At 37.6% G+C, this 21,637-nt stretch overlaps 1 protein-coding gene across 2 annotated transcripts in view; it reads left to right on the top strand.

Moving 5' to 3' along the window:
• GPC6 (glypican 6) overlaps positions 1–21,637 on the top strand; it is an 800,550-nt gene that overhangs the window by 410,238 nt on the left and 368,675 nt on the right. For both annotated transcript variants that reach the window (XM_086611390.1, XM_086611383.1), the window contains exon 3: positions 19,029–19,420. In XM_086611390.1, coding sequence (XP_086467516.1) covers positions 19,029–19,420 — 392 coding nt within the window. The remainder of the gene's footprint in view (positions 1–19,028; positions 19,421–21,637) is intronic.

The raw sequence follows: 21,637 nt of genomic DNA, 5'->3' as shown, positions 1-21,637 counted from the left end.
CCACTGAGGTTTTAGATTGTATTGCTGACCTTGTAGCATGCCTGTTAAAGATAACCAACTCAGGCCACAGGACTTCATGTGCAAATGAGAAGTAGAATGAGACAGCAGATGAGTAAAAGATAACTTTGAAGGGTAGGAAAAATTTCTGGCACTTCAGAGGACCAGCAGCTTCGCTTTTTCCTCCTCTGATCCTTCAGAGCCTCTGTCCTCCCCAAGCTAATCCTCAAGGTGCATCAGAGACAGTCTCCCACATCGCATCATTAAGACTCACCTCAGGAATTTAAAAGCATGTCATTAGCAGTTTCCTGAAATAGTGGTTAAAAAATAAAATAAAAATCAATTCAAGGTCAATGCCTTCTTGGACAAGGTAGGGAAGAAAAGGAAATAGTTTTCTGGATGCTTTTTGTCTTCTTTCAGAGAACGACACAACAGTTTACAACAGTGAAAAGTTATTTTCTGAACTTTTTAAACCTATGTGTAAAATTCTCTTTAATATCAGCTGCTACAATTACTTGTTACCGTAACGAATTTTTGTCATTTTGTCATTTCGTAGTTCAACCTAGGACAGACATATCATTTGAGGGCAGCAATTTGTCATCAAGTCCATGTCTGTTCATTTAGATTTTTTATTTTCTCAAATTATGGGTTTAGTAGCTTAAGAAATCTGTATTCGTTTTTTGTTGCGGATGTTGTTTGAGCAGCCAAAGTTTTATCAGACGTGTAAGCCTAAGGTGATATGTTCCTTCAGCACAAGTTTACCAACAATGTGCATTTTGGTTCTGCAGAACTTTTTCCAGCATTTGCTCAAATGCCTGTGGCCAAAAAAAAATTGATGTCAGAATATTGTGCTAACAAGAAGCATTGCCAAATGATAAAATATTAATTCTTTTATTTTATTTGCAGATACGAGAGAAGAAGCAATTACCCCTACTTTAATTGTTTCATAGATGAGTACAATTATGATTTTATTCATTCTGTTAGCAGACTGAATGTAAAAAATATCATCCACATCATACAGTCAGAGATTTCATTTTAAAGTAAACTTTACCAATGTTAGATATATTAAAGCAATAAACCAAGAGATTAAACTTTCATAAACAGTAAGAGCTCATTGTTTTGTAAATGGATGTATAATAACGTCTTTGTAGCTCAAATGAAACCATAAAACTGACTGCGCGCTTTAGTCTTTCTGCGAACTTTTGATTTATCTTTTTAATCACTTGTTAGCTTTTTTTTATGGCAATTAAACATTGAAAATGGGCTCCAGTCTTCTTGCCGCATTACTCTTCTCTTATTGAACTGCTGTCATTTCTTTATGATGGCAAGCAATTTAGAGGTGGAAAAAAACAATTAAAGTGTATGTGGATCCCGCTGCTACAGGTGTTTGTTACTAATGAATGAAGTGATGGCTGTTGTTGGAATGTGAGATTTATCTTTCTTTGTGACTCGTGCAGCAGAGAGTGGATGGGACACCTTTGAAAAGCTGGTATAAACAGTGTGCAGTCACAGACAGTCTGTAGCTAGAGCTTATATCCGTAATACCAGAGTTAATGCTAGGAAAAGGTTACCTAGATTGGTTAACTAGATGGTGATTTTGAAGGTTGCTGTAGCTACAAATTAAAAAAAGGTATTACAACAGGTGTTATGGTACATCCATTACAGATACAGTTTGTTTAAAAAAAACTCACCTAGTACTTAGGTATGCCTCATTAAGAAAATGCAGCATAATGAATGATAAATACCACTACTGCTCTAAAAAAATTAAACACTCTATAAAACTGCTCACACATGTGCTGTAACAGCCATTGATAGCAGTGGCTATACTTAAGATTGGGAAGCAGTTTCTGCAAATCCCCCCCTTATCTCCCAGTTCTCCAGCTGTGTCTTATGATCAGCCATCTTCTTTTTTTTTTTTTTAGAGAGAGACTGTTCATGCCTAACGAAAGTTCCTAGGACCCTCTCTGCCCCCCTCTGTCATGTTATGGCTTCAGGGCTAACAGAACTAAAGAGTGCTAAGAACATATTTTGTCATTGAACAAATCTGTCGACTCAAACTACCATTTTTTATGTGATGACTTCTGAGAGTCGAACAGCACCCTAGAGAAAACTGCTCTCTGGAAGAAGAAAAGTAAGAACAACAGCAGAATTTCACTTCTCATTTCCCATTGCAGTCCAGCTGCTTGGAAATATTGTCCATCTCTGTACATAGTCCACAACAAGGAGGGAATTGAAACCTGGGAAAGTTTCAGTGCTTATAGGATTGAGTCTTTCATGTTTTTAAGTGCTAAATGCCCTCAGTGACTTTTTGTTTCTTCCTTTGCTTTTAATTTCCAACATCCCGTCTTCCTATTTTTTATTAAAGTATTTATTGAATTTCACATTCATGTATTTTAAATGCATGATTTTAGTCTATATCACATCAATTACTATCTGCATTCATTAATGATTTTTTCTGCCAAATATAATCAGCATAGCTCTGCAAATAGGCCTGGCCTAAAAATAAACCGGAGAATTAACCTCTAGATATCATGGAAGAAGGCAGTAACTCCTGAAATAGCGTCAGCTTCGAATTCTGCCTTTTTAGATGATTTTCCATCCACAACTTGCATCACTCAGTCTGTGTGTTGCTAGGGTATCCCTACTGTATGGTATTCATTTAAATGCTTTTAGTTGTGTGTTGTTTATGTAAAATGGAATGAACAAAGGAGAATTTCAGGGCCGAGTGTGAGATTTTTGCTTTCATTTGTTTAAGCTACAGACACTATTTGCATGTAGCTTTTGTGGTATAATTGTTTGTTTTTTTCGTTCTGCTGACATTGTGGTGGGTTAGCAGTGCAGATAATAACAGATGACAGTTCCTTTTGTGGAAGTTAAGAACTAGCTGATTAATTGTTATTATGTTACACTCGAGAGGAAACCTTGTAATTAAACCACAAAAAGCTACATTAACATAATGTTAAGGGTCTGACTTAATCCCACGAAAGCAAGAAAATTCAAAGTTAACGATGAAGAGCATGATGTTGCGTGTTTTAGGCCAAGTGCTGTTGTTTGGAAAAGAGCTTAGTCTGACTATTGCGGTTGGTTGCGTGTGCGATTAGGGCAGCAGCATTTAAATCAAATTAAGTCCTTTGACTTTTCTTTGTATGTGCTTGCAGATTCAGGCTTTGTGAAAGAGATTATTGAGCACTCAGCTCAGCAGTTATATTTGGGCGTAGGTCTGATGCTAGGTCTCATGCTTCCACGTACCTAGTCCTGTCTTTAAACTGGAGGATGAGCTCCTCAGTAACTCTTTAATTCACAAGTTTATTTCCTGAAAGCCTATCAGACTAGCATAAGTACCTTTGTGTGGCATATTTTGATTTGCAGTAAAATGCTACTTCTTTACTTATATAATTTGGAAGAAGAGGTACTTGGTTTATTTGAAGGAATGCTTTTCTAAAAGCTAAAATCTTCTGAGTTTTAATACTCACGCTGTTCTGGAGATCATTTTAAATTATTTCTGCGGCCACAATTCCCTGTCTTGCTTCATGTGTCTTCAGCTTTTTTTATCTCACCCATATATACTGACCGAAAATTTCAAACCCTGTAGAGAAGTCTGTGCAGACACACTACTGGGATGAAACGTACCACTAAAATTTGTGCAGTTAAGTGTTTGAGGTAGAGTTGGTGGTTAGTATGACAGGCTGATCACAGTGACCGCTTCCCCATCTCTCCTTCTTCCATCCCAGCCCTTGACTCTTGGAGAGTTGCAGCACCTACCTGCAGCCCGGGTTGTTAGTTGTCATACTCTTCTCTACGGCAACTGATTGGGAGCTTTAGTATTCCTGAAAGGTCTTGATTTGATGTAGTCCCCTTTTATGTGAACAATTTAGGTAGTACAGACCTTAATCCTCTCTTCTCTAGCCTGTATGATCCCGTGGCAATTTCGTAGCCCTTTTTGCATCTATCAGGGACAGAAAATTACACATAGGTTGATAGAGTGAAGTGGCAAAGATAGATGATTATCTGAAAAATTCACATCCTCTAACAAAAGACTTAATTCCTGAGGCATGGGCATCCTTCCGTCTTGTATGATTAAAGATTACTTTCACATATATTTACAGAAAATTGATGTGCAATGCTTAGTGTCGAAACCAGAGAAAGGAACACGTGAGTTCACAAGTTCCTGCATCGATTGCAAGATTCATGTGCAGTGACTTACTTCTTGGCATTTTTAAAAACATGTACCATAAAATTAGTTTCAAGAGCTTCTTACTATAAAAGACAATAATGACAAGTGAACTGTGTATATTAAAACTTTATGAAAACAGAAACAGTTTTTGAAATATGAAGAACTCACTCAATTATGAAATTTAAACAGTGTAAATGGACTCCAGAGATATGATTGCAATTCTAGGAATAGACTATTTTGTGAGCTGTAACAGCTAAAATATTCAAAATGAGAATATATTTTTCATGTAGCTCTAAGGCTTTAAAAACAGTAAAAAACCAAAACTTTAACTTTATTTTTTGGTTTCCAGATTTCAGACTTAGTCCAGTACACATTTTAGATGCATATTCCATCAAATCTGCCCTACTTAGTTATCATGCGAACTCATCAACCACTGAATTTTAAATATGATGTAGTTGCCCTTGTTTTGGGAAGCTAAAAGAATGCAATCTTCCTTCCAAAGGGTTTATTATTCTAAACTCTTTCCCTTATAAATATGCAAAAAAACAAGTTCTGTAGAAGAAAGACAGGGTTTAATATTTTTGAGGAAAAAAATATAACATTTTCATTTCTAAAGCATACTGGTTTTCAGTGTGGTCCTGGATCTGGGCGTACAGCTCTGACTTTCTCTGAGCTTTCCGGACTCCTTTTATGTGCACTTCCGAAATGCTTCATTTGCTTTTCATCCCCTCTGTCACTCTCTCTGCTGGAGAGGACTCCAGCTGCTCTCATCCACCCACACAAGCCAGCCCCCAGCCTCCAGCCTCCTCGCTAATTCATGGAAGTGCTGTAGTTCACATGCAATTGATTTACCTGCAGCTTTCACTGTCTGGTTGATGTGGACCTTTTAATTATTTTTATCCTTCTCCTAAGCGAAGGCCAGACATTAAACTCACTAGCTTCAATAATATTTGTTCTCTAAGCAGACTAGTTATAATCATTTAATTTGCTTTATAAAACCACAGAGCTAGATCGATTGGTGTTTTTGAATAGGTGCAAGCTACAGCTTCACAGATTGCAGGAGATTTTACCTGTTTTATCTGCATAGGAGCCTAATTGATGTGTGTAACACCAAACACCGAAACTGTCATCTAGAGGAATCCTCTTTCAGCACCTGTGAGAGCCTTATCTCCATGTTTGCAGATACCCGACTTAAATATTTGATTTGTAAGCACTTTTGCATAGTTGCGCTTGACAAGCACATTAAAAACGGTCACTCATGAGCTACAAATCTCTTACCTCACAGCTACTGCATATATGGCGCAGCTGGCTGTCGTGATGCTAGCAAGATTTTTGCTCCGTGATAGAACAGGAGTTTAAAATTCAAAGCTTTCAAGATTCTTGTCGTTATTGTCATCTTTATGCCTTCCTGAAAATGTGAAGAAAAACTTTTCCACCATCCAGCACCACCCACCTAAGATGCACTTTTAGCAAAGTTGCCGGCTCCATACGGAATGAGTATCTTGCTATTTTCACTGAAGCCAGACCCTTGCCGAACTCTGCCTGTTGGGGCCCACTTAATTTGAAATAGTTGGAGCACTGCACAGAAACCAGACGCAGAAGGACACAAAAACTACATTGGCAAATGATCTGTCAAGTGACCCATGAACAAAATCGAGATTGAATTGCCCTTTGAAATAAACCTATTTGAATTTTATTATCTCTAGAGCACCTCGTGTCTCTAATCTTGTGAAAGGTTAGTATTCCATCCATCAGAGCAAGATTAGAGCCTTAGTTGATGCCTGTGCTTGATGATAACTGAATGCAGCAGTTGGGGTTGGAGGAAGGAGATTCATTACCATCAACAGTTCAAAGAAAGACTGGGTAAACAGACCCTCAGGGAAGCAGGTTCGCAAGATAGACCACATATATTCCAGGTCAGGATTGCAGAAACCAAAGGAGCAGAATGTCAGCGAAGATTTAAACCTTTTAACGATAATCCAAGCAAAGCAATGTTACCTTATTCCCATCCTTTTATTTTGTGTCGCAGATTAGCAGACCCAAATGGCTGCTGCCTACTAGACTGAAATGCTAATTGCTTCCCTGGCATATGTATCAAGAAAAAGCTAAGACTGAAGGAATACATGAGAAAATAATAAAACAAAAAAAATCCAGGACTCATGACCTGGTTAATGTTCACCTGATTTGCATAGACAGAAGCAAAGAACGCATATTCTGTGATGTTAAAAAAATGCTCTATTTTTATTAATTCAGAAGTTCTCCCTCTCCTTCCTCAGGTAAAAATAATTTCTTAAGTGTTATGTCTTTTTAAAGCTTATCTGACATCTTGAAAAAAGCTTTAGTGAACAGGCGTTGGTTTTGCATGTCCTTGTTTGCCTGAACTTTCTAAATTTTACATTATGCTCTGAATTATATATATGATTAAGTTAATAACAGTGATGACTTTACTTCTTGTCTTAAAAACAGAAATACGATTCAATTCTTCATTGTTCTGCTACAATGTCAGCTCCAGCCCTATTCATTGCTTCAAGAATAAAGGAGTAATCCAAAGGATTAAAATGTGTATATTTTTCTAATCCTTTAGTTCCTCCTGGTGGGTCTGGATTTGTGCCTCTGGCTTTTCTATCCGTCCAGAGCAGACCATGTATTTATGATCTCACATTTGGCTTTGAAGAATAATAAGAGGCCCTTCGGACCTGATGCCAATGTATCAGCCAGCAGCAAAATAACATGAGACTGAATTTTTTATTTGCTGTCAAACTTCATAACATCACAAAGGAAGAAGAAACAGAGTATAGGAGTGAGATTTTCCAGAGGCAGGGGTATGTTAAAGCACTAAAAATGGTTGTATGCAAAGTAGGAACCTGTTTAGTTCTTAAGTAGTACGCACATTGTAGTTCACAGAATCAAAAAAAAAAAAAAGAAAACAAAACCAAAATCCAACAACAAAGTAAAACTATGACCAAATAAATTTCCATTTTTCATAGATTATACTGATGCTCATAGTATAAGAAATCATGACTTTCAGCTAAATCAGATTAAATCAGAGACTGTGACAGAATGTACAAACTTTGATGCCTTCTCAGAATAAGTAAAAATATTTAGAGAGGCCAATTTTAAAGCAAAACCAGTTAGTAACAACAACAAAGTCCAGGGTATTAGTGGTGTATGAAATACTTCTGTACAACTCAATTCCAGAGACAAAAGCTGCTGTTCCTGTGTAATCAACAAAAAAAAAGGTTTTTCAGTCTACAGTCACATTTTCAGCTACTTACCTAATTTTTGCTGTATTGTGGATCTAACACTATAAACTATACATGGATGTGTAGTACTAGTTAAAAGACTTAATGACTAAATACGTATTAGGAAGGTTGTATGGTACCTATTGCAATTATTGTGACATTAAACATAAAAATTTCGACTGAAACGTATTATATATATGTACACATTATGGGCAAGTCTGAGTGAACATGTGGTCTTTACAAGTGAGGAACATGTGACTAATAAAATAACGCTTCTTCAGTAAAATTGGAAAATATTTTCTAGATAATGGGTTGAATGAGCAATATAATTTAATGCTGAACCCTAATATAAAAGTCACCTATTGGGAACACATTTTTAATTAATTATATGGTTTGTGAATGTGAAAGCACTTAAAGTATAAGACCATCTAGGCCACATAAAATTATAATGTACTTATGAGGTTTCTTATTATGCAAAAGGAGCAGTGCAATTAGTGTCACCTAATATGTAACATACCTACTGTTTGTGTTTTTCAGGAGTTATCACTGGTTTAGTGTGGGTTCGAAAGTCTTCTCACATTTATTTAGGCCTTCATTCAAGGAAGTATGTTGTCTCAATTAAAAACCAGAAGGTGTGTTCTCTCTTGTGTCCTTTTCAAAAAAATCCCTATTTTTTCTCGCTGTACTGAGGTATCTGCCCCTTATTGTGTCATATGTCTGAATGTTTCTCTCAAATGACTAAGCGTATATACATTTGGAAAATATAAATAAAGAAGTTATTAGATTAAAAGGTTTACAATAATCTCTTATAATAAGTATTCGTTTTACTTCCTTATCTCACCAGACTGCTAAAAACTTTAGTGTTTCAGATAATGCTGCAGTGGAAGCCGTAAAATCACCTCATCATGCAATCATGCATATTCTCCTATGTGTATTAAATAAAAATACTAGCACTGATCTAGTGGGGTCAATACGAAGAGACAGGCTCCTGTGGGGTGTGAAGGGGAGCCCCCAGTTAGAGCCCAAGCCAGATTTCTGATCTAAAGCCTTTGTTCTCTCCCCACGGAGAATATAGAGGCAAAGCTGGAGCAGGGCTTCATGCCAAGGTTCCTCAGTTGAGTACTTGGAGTGAAGCAGTGTGTAGCCTGGACTACAGGTCCTCTTGTGCTTGACAAGGTATAGTTTTCATGACCTATGTTCTGCCCTGTGTTCACAAGGGGTGATTTTAGTGGTATTGAGAGACTGTGTCTGAGGAACCTCTGGAAAACTGAAGTTTTTACTTCTCTTCTTACTGCTTTCTCCCTTTTATTCATTTGCTGTTTCCCTGTTTTTCTATCTTCTCTGACTATTTTTGTCCTCTCTAGCTCTTGCTTTCCTGTTTCATCTGTACTGCCTCATTTGCAATGTTTATCCTTCCGTATTTTAATGTTTCTGCAGGAAAACAAATACAAGGCCTCTAGTCAACATGGGTCACACCTTCACCACCTGCTGCTCTGTAGCACAGGTCACCTTTTTGACTTGTTCCTCAAACCCCATCTCAGAGGGCTGCCAGTCTCAGCTGGCAAGATTTATATGAGAAGAACAGTTAGTGGAAGTTTCAGCTCAAACATGACACAGTGTTAATGTTATGGCCAAAAAGATGGAGAAGTAACAGAATATGATACAAGGACATAGTATCTAGCACTAATTCTAGGCAGTGAATGGAAAGACTTTGCCAGAATCTCCACTCCACTAGGCTCAGGGGGAAACACTGGATACCAATGAGGAAAACATGGCCTATGCCTACATTCCTCCATCAGGCTGTCAGATAAAAACCATATAATGTGAGGACTTACATCTGTCTGAGAGAGAGAAATGAAGATTGTGTATTAGGGAAGGCAGGCAATTTGGTCTCAAGGCTGCAGAGAAGATGAAAGAAGCTGTAAATGGCAGAAGTCCTGGAAGTCCAGTGACTTCTGTGGAAAAAAAAACAACAAACAAACAAACAAACAACAAAAACCTCCATACAAAAATCCAGAGACAGGCTCTAGATCTCCTAGCTCCTGCTGAGTCACACCATTTAACCTCAGGACCATAGAAAGAAGTCAAAGCTATTGTTTCTTTGCTTAAAGAGTCAACAGCTTGTGGGTTCATCAAAATATTCTTGTCAATATGTTCAATAGATTCAGCAGCTAGTCAGCAGACCAGCATAGAAGCACAAAACTTTGGTATCATTACATGACATATCCATTTATATGGAAACATCATATGCAATACTGCAGCTAATAAATGGGAACAATTCTGAAATAAACTTGTCCTAGGAGGTTAAGGTCACTCGTGTGTAGTTTGATCAAAGAAAAAGTAGCTTATACAGGTTGAAATCTAACATAGCCTTAAATATATACCAATCTTGCAAAGATAATTTTTTCAGTTCATTGTATCATATCTTATATCTAAGTTTTCTTCTGACTGGAAAACTTTCCCAGTAGACATACTCTTAGGAGAAAAAACAAGGTTTCTGTTGAGAAGATAGGTCAGATAAAAATCAATCGTGCAGCATCTTGATCCAGTGTGTTGGTGTCTGCAGATGAAGATTTGTGTTGACTTTAAAGCTATTCAAACACAAAATTTCCTTTTTAATCCCTGATCTTTGAAACACCCAGGTAGGAAAGTTTATTGACTTCACAAAGCCCTGTAGGGGACCCAAGGTCTTTCTACTAGCACATGAATGCAGATCCAGGATCTGAAAGACAGTTTTCTTCAAAAGTAATAGATCTTTTCCTACATTTGTAGTTTCTTTGAAGCCAACTGTATTATCCTTAACCCTAATCCTTAACTTTATCCTTTATCTATGATTTTATGCATTGCCTTGTTTTAAGTCACTGATTGCCCAAATCTGATCTCTGGGACCATTGTTGTTGCGCCTTAACTTTCCTAGTATTACCTTAGAAAATAAAAAATCATCCCTCTAACAAACAACATTTAATTTGATTTTCTGACATTTAAAGTTTGCCATTTCAGTAAAGTTTGACTGCGTAGTCCAATTCCAAGCAAGAAATTCAATCATACCTCTGTGTTATTACAGTAACAAATAGTACTTTGCTCAGTGTCCAAATAGTCAAGAAACAACTGGGAAACCAGCCTGGGTTTAATACTGCTTGGCCTTAATGGTGCATGGGATTCCTCTGAGTGTGGATGTAGGGAAATTGGATAAGCTCAAAAATAAGTAAATTATCTTGGAGGTAGTTTTTATCTTTTTTGTTAGCGGTGTTAAACCGTAAAAGAAGTTATTAGCTGCATTCAGAGGTGTCTGGAAAAACCATCAACATTACTTCATTACCTCTTAAACTGCGGACTTATGTACAGAATTGTTTTTATGTGTATAATAATTTCAATAGGAAGTCAAACTTCAAACTGCTCTTACAGCAGGCTTCTGCCGGTTAGCTCAAATAGGAGTCTTTTCAGTTATTGCAGTGTTATATGTCTCAGGTCTCACATCTTAGAGGGGTTTTTGATGTAATATACTGATTTCTTTATAAATACTAAAATGAGCTTTTTCAAAGAGAGAGAAAGGTGAAATGAGATGGAAAGGAAAACTGCAATGGATTTACAGCAGTTACATTATATAAATACAACTGTGCAAATATGTCTTAGCTCTCTGCACTTGCAAGTGTAATGTGAAAGTAGCTGCAGTTCTAATTTTAAACATGTTATGGTGCACCCAGTCCCAGTCTGAACTGTTTGATACCTGTCTTTCCACACTGTGATTCAGGAACTGCACTTCCTACTGGGTACTTCACTGAATGGATGTGACCCAGCAGATGCTTCAGAAAACACCCCCTTCTTGAAGCTGAATAGGGCCCAAGAACTGGTTTTCAAACTCCTCAATGACAGCTCTTCACAATAGTCTATTTTGTTTAGAATGGGAGGAAGAAACAAAAAAAGACACTATTCTAGAAGAGATGAAGAAGCCCTCCTCAATCCCATAGATGCCTAAATCCAGGTTGAGATTTCTGCCTCTGAAGCCCAGTTCCAAAGTGCCGCTGCTGTCAGGTTGTAGTTAATCACCGTGTTGTAAACAAAAGTCAATGAAGATTTCAGTGTTTTCCTCTGGCCAGTCAGAGCCTCCTTCCAGATGAATGACTCCAGCCCTTAGTCAATTCAAGCTGTCTGCTGCGAGAACAGGCATGAAAGCGTGCAGTGACTTCAGTGCCACATTCCTCCCCAGCACAACATCTGACCTCTGAACACTGCAGGACTGCATCTAATGATAGCAAATACCACCTCTGGTTTGGGACCTGCTTGTCAAATAATTATCTTTTCTTTCTTTTTTTTTTCTTCTAGCAAGGCAATTTATTGTTAATTTTCCTTTGTGTCTTCTGATTCACCTTACTCTTCCCTGTATTAAAAGACAGCAAACTTTTAATGCATTTAAAGGATTATTCTATATTATAGGCATGGCAAAGAATTTTCATACAAAATGTTAGATGGTAAATCTCCTTAACTATTGAACTGGATATTTAATAGCCTCTAGTGGTGCATAGGGAAAAACAGAACAGTCTCTATATTTTAAAACAATTGTTGCGCTGAGTCCCATAGTTTATATATTGTTAATATCATTTTCATGAAAGCTTTAAATGTTTTTCTGAAGAAACTATGGTGACTCATGAATTTTTCATGAGGCGTTGTGCATTTTTATGAACATATGATGTAAAATTCATCATTCTGAAATTCACAGATATCGATGAAATGCTGCATGTCTCTCTTTGGTCTTGGATATTCATGACAGTACTACTGCTGTAAGCATTTAAATGCCCATTCATAAATATTCTAGAACGTTGCCTTCTGATGCCATGTAACATTTTGCTTACGTTTTATGAGTACTTCACTTGGGCATTTTCCACTTGATAATGAAAGTAGAACCTTCAGGGACGGTTATTAGTGTATATATAAATTATGTGTAAAGCTATCTCATTGCTTTGTTTTTATTCCTAGCGTTTTCTTTCCTGGTTATTGCTACAAGTTCAATGAATTCTTTGAGAGGATCTCGGGAATTTCAGGTTTTATATTTATAATCAAGGATACATCATCAATATAAGATACCAGACGCAACAGAATATGAATTGAGATTCTAGAGAGCACTAAGGATTTCAAAAAGTATGTGTTAATATCTAATTTAATAGTTCTCAGTTGAAAGTGATGTATTTCGCCTGGTTGCAGGATTGTCGGTATAGAATCAATGGCAGGATCCAGTCTCCCTTTTAGACATACTCAAGGGTTAGTAAATGACGTTTTGCAGTGTAGAAACAGTAAGTTTAGCATTTAAACATTCCTCGAAGTTGTTGATGATGTTCTCATTGATTTCAGTGTTGCAGAATAAAGTCTTATAGACTTTTATCAATGCATATAATCAGCTTTGAGTAGATGACAGATCCTTTAACTGTGTATTAGCATTCATTTGTACAATAACTTCTTTGTACATTGGCATTAAATAATGCCTTAATTCTTTGTCGGATTAGGTTCCCATTGTGATAATGGTATTTGATGTAGAAATGTCAGCCTAGCTTTTTTTCCGTCTGCCTGCACCTGATCTAACGTGTCCAATCTAGCCCATGATAGATGTGTTTGTTTCCTCCCCGTCTTCTTGTCCCTCATTTTAGCACAGGACAGTGCCATTTGCATTGTCTCCATGCTCCATAGTGGGGAGTGGGTGAGGACGGAGCCTTGGTGGTCTCCCCTTCCCCTGAGTCTCCTTACTTCCTTGCAACAGCCTGACCCATAAGGGGGAAGAAGCCACGGACTCTGGACGGGAGGCAGGGAAGAAGACTGCGGTGAATTATCTTCTATTATCAAGTCTTAAGTAGCTGGAGAAATGGAGACATAAAATAGGGGAGAGAGACCCTCATCTTTACTCACAACATTTGAGACTGCACTGGCTTCCAAAAAATTTAGTAGAATCCAAAAAATTTGTCATGATATTTACAGGTATAGGACATCCTAGAAAGGTATCGATATCCATTAACAGCTAATTCATTTTACCCATAGGTGATTTTACCCAGGACATAAGTAGAGCAATTTTCAACAGACCTCATCCCACTGCAGCTTTAGTTGTTCCTAATGGGAGCTGATATTTGTTTCCTCGTTGTGACTGTTGAGTGTTTCTAAAGGTCAAAACAATAAGGGAATTTTAAAATTAGTTAGTCAGACTCACTAAAAAGGAATACCAATGCACTGGTAGCCTTATGCATATGATTTGTTCACACTTGAAAATACATACAAATTGAATGTCAAAGATAGGAAAAAATAGGAAAAAAAAACATCTCTGGTACGTGATCTCTTTACAGCAATTTTTTCTCTATCAAAAAGTTGAATTGAATTTTTTTTCGTTTTGTAAGGTTAGTTATTGTTAGAAGAAAGTCTCTGGAAATCTAAAAAAATGATTTGAAAATGAAAAAGTATAGAAGGCACAAAAGTCAATTTCACTTGAATTTCCTTGAGATAAATCACAACTTTCACAAATTCATACCATTGTGGAATATCTTTTTTAAAAAACAGAAAGAAAAAAAAAGCCTTTGCAAGAATCCTGTGAAAAGATGAAGAGTTCACCAAAACATGTTTTTTCATGAATGATTTCATGAACAAAGAAAGAAAGACAGAAATAAGGCAGTGACAAAAATAAAAGGCTGCCTTTGATGTATATCATGAATGTAAGTATCTGTACCTAAAGAACTCCCACAGAACCTTTCTGTCCAAAAAGGTGGTCAGTTTACATGAATTCTAGTATCCTTCTTACCATCACCCTTATCGGGACTGGGAAGTTCAAAGATGTGAACTGAAGTTAGATATCTAAAGGCCACATAGGGTGTAAACACGTGTATCTTCACAGTAAATGGTAGATCACTAGAATTTGCATGTCTAAATCGCCATAGATCTTTGAAAATCAATGCCCACAAGCAAGAGAACAAGGCTATAATGGTGAACTGCCTGTATGTTTTGGGTGGCGTTAGTTGATGATGGATGAAATCAGTATGCCACCCTGAGCAATGTTTTCCACAAAGGCTGATGTAAAATCAGACATATATCCCTGTCCAGAACCTCTGAAGAGCTCTGTGCAGCTGTGCTGTTTTTTCTCAGGTAGCAGTGAGATTGTATGTACAGTACATCAGGTGCCCCACAGTACAACATTAAGATCTCAAGTTCTGCTAAAAAGGAAAGCTAAGCAGAATATAGGGTAGTTAAATGAAATTTCCTTTTGGTCTTTTTGGTCTTAAAGCTCGTACATGTCTCTTTAGTTTTAGGAATTGGACAACAAACTGTTTCTAGCTTTGTATGTTGTCCTACAGTCAGATGTTGGTTTTGCTTAAATGACAGATGGAAAAAGAAAATAAAAAGGAATTTATGAGGCTGGGAATGATCATAGAACATCAGCTTCAAAATAATACAACTTTATTTATCTAATAATTGCCTTTGAATGGTTGTGATTGTATTTTGTTGAACATACTTATTACATCATGTCATGCTGCAATATTATTCCCACTCCTGATCCACTGACATACAGTGAAAACTAGTCATCACTTTGGAATTAGGGTAGCTCCCAGGTTGAATTACGTTATGACACTAGATTACCTATGTCAAAATAGAGTGAGAGGGTCAGCTTTCAGTTGACAAGGTATTGTGAGAGCTAACAAGACCCTGTTTTTAATCTGAGAGCAGTATTTAACCATTCATTCAGTAAGAGACTCTAGCAGTGCATTTTGTCCTTTCACTTTGTAACTGAATTGTCTTGTCATAAACAAGATGTTTAATAACAATTCAGGCTTCATTTGCAGAGACTGTTATTATCAGTCTTGCATCTTAAATTTACAAATACTGTTTAAAAATAAAAACTAGCTAAAGTTTTGTCCATTGACTGGAAACTCACCATTTAAGCCTATATAGAGCGTGTAATGGTTTCAAATAGCAATCTTCTCTCTCTTTTCAGTAGCTCAGTGTGCCTTAGATCTTATCCTTTCCAGCTACCTCATAAGCAGAACTGAACAGGCTTCCTGAGACTCGCAGGCTAATAAAGGAAAGCTGTATAAAAACGTGCTTGCAACATAAGACATACCCAGGACATATTCTGTCATATAAATGAATCACCACTTAAAATTAGGAAAAAATATTTCCAGCGTTAACGCTGCTCATGACAGCCTATTTTGGCAGCAAAAAATTTCGCAAGATACATATTTTAAAACACTGTGCAGCTCTGTCTTATATAGATTCTCCTCTCCCACCCTAGTACTTGAGTTCCTTCCAGAAGCACATTAAGCAATGTGACTAATATCTGTCTCATCTTCATTCTTTTACTTCAAGCTGAAATGTTATTTTTCAAAAAATACCTCCAAGTTGATGAAATACTATCTTTGCAATCAACATAAAATCTTTAAATTACTGTGAAGACCATTGAAAAATTCAACCTTTGTGGAAGCAAGTACAGCTTCTCCTGATGTAACTGGACAAGTGCCTAGTTATGCCAGGACATGGTTTCTGTATATAAGTAGTGCAAAGTAGACTGCCTTCTTGATGTATGGAAGACCAAAAAATCAAGTGATCCTTCACAGCAGCATTCATTTTGCTGGACAGGAGTTGATCAAGAATTTTTCTAATTAGTGCAACAAGGGGCAACTCTTTCTCTCTAAAACAAAAAAAGGTATCCAATTTTGTAGTTGTTGCTGCTTTATTATCCTGATCTTGCATAGGTTTACTGATGCAGATAACTCTCTTAAACTAACAGGCTTTTGTATCAAAGCATACAGAAGACTAACAGTCTAACTTTTTAATGGCGTAATAACTTACTCTAAGCAACAGCTCTCAAAGACTAGAGAGCTATGAGAAGACTAAAACTTAAATAAATGTACTATTGTTTAGAGGACATTAGCTTTCCTACAGAATGCGTATGTAGGGCATCACATTTGGACTAGCATGAAATTTAAACTTGTGGACTTACTAATAATGTTTGTACCGCAGTATAAATAAAGCCTGTGACCAGCATAGACCACATTGTGCTAGATACTGTGCAAGCACAGAGTAAATGTCTGCCCCTCCCTGAAAAGTTAGTTTGGCTTCCAACAAACTAACTGAGATTGCTAAATAATAACCCCCCCAAAAAAAAAATAGTAGGCTGACATTCTCAGACAAGAGGAGCTGTCAGCAAACTCAGTTATGCTTTGCTGCGACACATTATGCAATGACATAATCTTTTAAGATAACTAGTGGGATTCCTGGTATAGCTATGGATTGGGAGGAGCCAGCATGTGAATTGCTTACAGCAGCCCCCCAGCATACAGAGCCTCATGGGAGAGAAGTCGAGGGGCCTGGGTTCACTGCTTTTGTGATTGTCTTCCCCAGTTGCCATTCAGTTGCACTGATCTGAAAGCCTGGCTTCAACCTTAAAACAAATTTTGGGTTCAGCCCCAAGTTCTCTGCCATCTTTTTGCCTTCCAGATTGTGTGACTAGAGAGCTAAATGTATTCAGCAGTACAGCCAGTATGTATTAGTTCTTAGAAGAAGAAATGCTGAATGTATAAAATAGTAAGCAACATGATTCAGACATCAAGGATACCACCCAGTCAGGGTTAGGGGTGAAAAACAGCTTTGTTTTGCTTTTCATAGAATCATAGAATCATAGAATCGTTAGGGCTGGAAGGGACCTTCAAAGGTCATCTAGTCCAACCCCCCTGCAAGGAGGGGTTGGAAAGGGAGCCTTTTCTTTAAAATGGCTTTGTCAGAATTAGTGGATAATTTGGAAAAAACAACAGAGAAGACTGTATGTTGCAGACCTCAAGTTATTCTATTTGGCAACAAAGAATAACAAGGATTTCTTTTTGGTTGTGAGTGTTGTGGGTTATTTTTTGCTTTTCCCTATGTAAACTATATGGTAAAGACATATTCTTTTCCAGATGGAATTTATTCCGTATGAAGAGCTGTGGTTTAAATGACAGTTCAGACATTGATACATTTATTAGAATATATTTTCTTTTTAATAAATGCTTTGATGTGGCGAGTATGTTATCAATGTTCAGTGTATACGTTTTCATGATAACTCCTTTGCAGTTACCTGGGAGATCAAAGACTGCATCTCTGCACAATTTCTGCCGAAAAGAAGAGACTCTTTTCTTACTTAGTCCTTGTAGACTAGTCCACAATGTTCAGTAGATTCTACTTGCAGCTGATCACATTTGCAAATCCTCCAATTTAGTGTAGATTTTTTCTTACGTAGTCTTAATTGCCATCCTGTCTTTGATATTGCAGTAATTCTACATTTTTATGAGTCACTGTAGCCACAGCAGGGCCCTATGTTAAAAGAGTATTCACATTATAGCATTAGCCAAGACTATAAGAAGTCAGCACGTCTCTGCAGTTAGCACATGCAGATGTGTCTACAGGCAATGACCACATATTTAGAATCTGGTATTGCAGAGTTGGCTGTGTGATGACTCCTGCATCAGCTCAAATCATTTAATCACAGAAAATATACCAGTTTGCCAAAGACATAGCCATCTCTGCCTTGCTGACTGCAATGCCCCATTTACAGGCCGCAGCAGTAATGGAACGCTTTTCCAAAGGAGGTTTAAGAACGTTGACAAGTGAACCCTGTAGGAAGATGAGATCGTCTAAAGACCAGGAGAAGCTATGCCTGCTTTTGTCAGATGTTTTTAAAGAACTACTGTACATGCTTAGTGAATTTCTTAGGAAAACCTTAGCATCACATGACAGTTAAAGGATCTTAACAGAAGAGATGATTACATTTTTCCACTCTATCCCATGGGCTTGGTTTCCAGTAAGAACAAAGTCCACAGGCCAAAATTTAGAAATAGGTTATGATTTGGGCCTGAGTAAATAAAAGGCACAGAAGTCTGAAATGCTTTTTTTTTTAAAAAAAGTGATTTCTGCTGTTTTAAAACCAACAACTAGCACAAACTGGAATTAGCAGGCTGGCTGTCACATGACTGGTGGAGGGTTCTAGTACTGTTCTTCAGTAGAGTAGCAAAATACTGAAAATGCTAACGTTTTCTTAACGTTACCTAGACATAATACTTTTAAGAGGGGTTCTGCTCATTTCCACTCAGGTCTCTTTCAAGTTGTCTTCAAGAACTTTTGCAAATAAGTTTTCAGATTTATTTCTGTGGTGTTCTTCTACATTGTAAGAACTTCAGAAAAATTGAACTTACCATGATCTAGCTATTCTAAAATCGTTACATTTTCCATTAAATCATCATATTAATGACTTTACATTTAGCATAGAACATTTAGTATGCTGGCTGTGGAGGATATCACAAGGGACTGGGATCACTATGTTCAAATAGTACATGAAGTAGTGGAACTACCCTCACTGAAGTTCTTTCGAATGGGTTTTTCATGTTCAGTATTATGGGTTCTACATCTTTCTATCTTGTTGGGGAATTCAGGTTATACTCTATTTTTCTTTGCCTCTAAATAAAACTATTTATTTCCTATCCAAAGAGATGAATTTCACTAGAAAAGAACTATGGTAACGTGTTAAGACAAACTTTACTAACGGTAATATAGGAATGCAACCAGAAGATCCTTGGTGCCTTACTAATATATACGTTAACACTTGCTTGTTTTCCCTGCAGAATTTTTCCGAGAACTTCTGGAGAACGCAGAGAGATCCTTAAACGACATGTTTGTCCGGACATACGGCATGCTGTACATGCAGAACTCGGAGGTGTTCCAGGACCTCTTCACAGAGCTGAAGCGGTATTACACAGGAGGCAACGTGAACTTGGAGGAAATGCTGAACGATTTCTGGGCTCGGCTGCTGGAGCGGATGTTCCAGCTCATAAACCCCCAGTACCATTTCACTGAGGACTACTTGGAGTGTGTAAGCAAGTACACAGACCAGCTGAAGCCATTTGGAGATGTACCCAGGAAGCTGAAGGTTCAAGTGACTAGAGCGTTCATTGCTGCACGGACCTTTGTTCAGGGGCTGACAGTAGGCAGAGAGGTTGCAAACAGAGTATCCAAGGTAACCTAAAATCAGGATTTCTAAAACTTGAATCTGTTTCAAACTTACTAGACAATTGAAAACTGATTGTGCACTTCTTTTTAATGCAGGGGGGGTTATTTGTTTTGTTGTTTTTTATGTCTACTTATATACCCATCCTAAGTTTATAAATAGGGGAAACAGTTGTTTTTCATTCCTTCTGGAGATATTAAGGCAGTACTGAATGGAAAGTGTTTCTCTATGCTTAGGACACAATGAAGTACCACTATACATCAATGTTATAGCATGGTAGTGATTGTCATTACTAGTTCAAAACTGGCCACATATATAGATGATGATGATTATGATCAGAATTTAAATGTTTCAAGCAAATTTATGCTGCTGCTCATTAGGGCAGTACAGCCCTCACCGCATTCATTCATCACGCAACTGGGTGATGGATTTTGTTAGAAATTTTTAGTCGTGTTTTTGATGAGAAAATAGACTAATAGTGACACCTCTGGAGCTTGAGCTTTCCCAAAGGATGGTTTGACTCATATTTATTTTAGTTTCAATTATTTATCTATGCAAATATTTATGACGATTATAATCCTTGAGGGCTTCACATAATTAAAGCTATGTAAGAAAAAAACATACACAAAAATAACCCATCTGGGTACCAGAAATGTGCCTGAATGGCTTTCCCTTACGCAGTGTTTCAAACTCAGGTATATTTTTCCAAATTGCTGGTCCAAGTAGATGCTTGTTCTGTGGTCTGACTATTTCACAGTCCTGGTCTGCAGTATATTTGGACCCTAACTATATTATGAATTCTGAAGTGATCTAGTGAGATCCACTATGAAATGTCCAAATACTCACTTCTGGACAATAAACGCACACATGATTTTGATGCTTACCCCTTCCAATACTTCCTGCATTTACAAGCTTAAGCCATTCCTCTTCATTAAAAGGACTGGCTCTCCTGCAGTTGAGACATTGTACAGTAGACTGGAATTCAAGCACTCAACAAGATGAGGCTTCTTAACTTTTCTTATCCTGTATGATGTGATATTTTGCAATTACAAATTCAGAAGCCATGAAGCCAGAGATGTAGTCAACAAGTGAGAGTCTCATTTCATGCCTAGGAGACTGCATGGGTAGAAGGGGTCATTTTGCACTTAAAAGTCAGTGAATGAAATACATGATCCTGGTTACCCAGCTAGAACCAAGGTCTCTTCCTCCCAAGTGCCTTCCTGGTCTACAGGGTTGCCTTCCCTTTTTTGCTGGCACTCTCAGTTCTTGCAGTCCTTTCTGAGCAATGACAGGGCATCAGCATGATGTCCCTGCCTGCCTAGTCTGGTTGGGGGCAGATACAGCTGTTTAGCCTCCGAGTGTGTAGAATGCATATATCTGCAGACCCAGATATCCTCTGAAAAACAGTGATGTCTCCATGAGTCAGCTTTTAAGTGAAAGTCCTGAGATCTGATGTCATTGTTATCAGTAGACATTAGATCTTGCTGCATCGACTGAACCAGATTGTAGGGAGTAACTATGTAGTTCTTGTCATAGATGTGTAATTTGTGGATCCTGAACAGATTAAGGTATGAATTGTCTGCTGAGAGGTCACTTTCCCTCTGTATGTACATGAATGTACAGAATGTGCAGGTGTCTCCCCTCTCACGTGCCCAGGAAATGTTTTCATCTCACCTCTTTGGTTTTGGGCACATAAGCCATTTCAAGAATAGGGCTTATCACAAGATTGCTAAATGATCCTATGATCCTATAATGAGAACTACTAGCTCTGTAACCATGAAGTGAGCTTTTTGTAGTGTCACTTGAAGATGATAAAAATAACTCAATAATGTTTCTGGATTCTTCTTTTAAAAGGAAAGCAACACTTTAAAATCTTTAAAAGTGCTTGGTGGTTGGTGCATGATACAGAATAGGTTCTTTGTTTTATATATCATAAATAGTGATACTCTATTAGACTACATCTAGAATACCACGTTCAGTTTTTGGCCCTCTCCATACAAGAAAGACATTGACAAACTGAACTGAGTTCGGTGGAGGCCACCAGCATGATCAGGACTGGATTAGTTGCCCTGTGAGGCGAGGCCAATGGACTGGGGCTTGTTCAGCCTCAAGAAGAGGTGACTTCAGGGGCACGTACCAGCAGCTCCAAGTGCCTGTAGGGAGGTCATGAAGGAGATGCATCAAAGCTCTTTACAGTGGGATGTGCTGGAATATGAAGGGCATGAG

The sequence above is a fragment of the Tauraco erythrolophus genome, chromosome 1, assembly GCF_009769465.1.
Source record: "Tauraco erythrolophus isolate bTauEry1 chromosome 1, bTauEry1.pri, whole genome shotgun sequence".
Lineage (NCBI taxonomy): Eukaryota > Metazoa > Chordata > Aves > Musophagiformes > Musophagidae > Tauraco > Tauraco erythrolophus.
Note: the sequence above shows the minus strand (reverse complement) of the source record. Positions and strands in the feature narration are given on the sequence as shown.